The sequence below is a fragment of the Octopus bimaculoides genome, chromosome 16 (genome assembly GCF_001194135.2).
Source record: "Octopus bimaculoides isolate UCB-OBI-ISO-001 chromosome 16, ASM119413v2, whole genome shotgun sequence".
Lineage (NCBI taxonomy): Eukaryota > Metazoa > Mollusca > Cephalopoda > Octopoda > Octopodidae > Octopus > Octopus bimaculoides.
Window position 1 is genome coordinate 46,417,333 of NC_068996.1, and position 1,038 is coordinate 46,418,370.

General features: G+C 36.8%; 1 protein-coding gene across 2 annotated transcripts in view; it reads right to left on the reverse strand.

Moving 5' to 3' along the window:
• LOC106872229 (N-acetylglucosamine-6-phosphate deacetylase) overlaps window positions 1–1,038 on the reverse strand; it is a 165,956-nt gene that overhangs the window by 119,348 nt on the left and 45,570 nt on the right. For both annotated transcript variants that reach the window (XM_052973730.1, XM_052973729.1), the window contains exon 3: window positions 218–357. In XM_052973730.1, the coding sequence (XP_052829690.1) occupies window positions 218–357 (140 nt within the window). The remainder of the gene's footprint in view (window positions 1–217; window positions 358–1,038) is intronic.

A 1,038-nucleotide genomic window follows, 5' to 3' on the forward strand; every position in this document is an offset into this window, starting at 1 on the left:
ATATATATATATATATAGCTGTTTCAGGGAAAATTCAATGTATCCCTTCATCGGAGACGGTAATAGAAGATAAGGATTATTACATCTGTATGAGGAGATTTGCATTAAGAAACAAACCTGCTTTGCATGAGCAGATCATTTTTATATTTTTGTTATAAACTTTAACCTATGAATGACAAGAAACATGGAGCAGAATACCAGGAGTGCTGCTACTCACCTGATGGTATTTGTCAGGGGTTGAGGAAACAATTGTGGGACAAAAGGATGTGACTCCATGCTCCAGTAACTTCTTTGAAACCTTTTTCAATCCCAGCTCAACATTTTCTGTCTGAAGTGAAAAATCTATACCTTGGGCACCTAGAATAGATAAAGAAATTATTTCATGCTGAAAATAAGTAAACTCTTTACATATTACATATACATTTGAACATTTTTAAGGCTATAATGACCTTCCATCTATCCATTTCTTTTGTCCACTATTCTTGGAAATGTCATGGGAGGTGTACAGTTCTCAGGCACCTTTTCAATCAGAAGTTGTCATCATTACACTTTTCAACTGAGACTATGGATATTTTCCGATCATCTCATTCTTTGCTTACCTCTTGGTCTCCTGGTAGTTAGCTCAGCTTGAAACTATTTTGTGATTCTTTCCTGTGTTATTCAAATCACATGTCTATAAGTACTGGAGCTGTGACCTCTCAATGCAGAGAAGTAGCAGCTCAACTGGAGAGAGATTCCCTGACCTCTGAACTATGTATCCCAGAAAGCCCCATTCTAGCCACTTGTATTCATGATTCTACTATTTCGGTCTACTATTTTATGAGGATGCAGATCCAATATTTTCAAGTCCTCAGACTGGAGAATAACAACAAACGCGGAATTTGTAAATTTTTTATTTTAGTTGTTGCAAGAGTCTGTTCTCGGATCGAAGGATAAGGAAAATGTTGATGTAGAACAACGCCTGGTGAGAGTGGGGAGATAATTGCCAGATAAAAAAGGCATGCCTCGATTACACCTTTGAGGATTTTATAGAAGTAT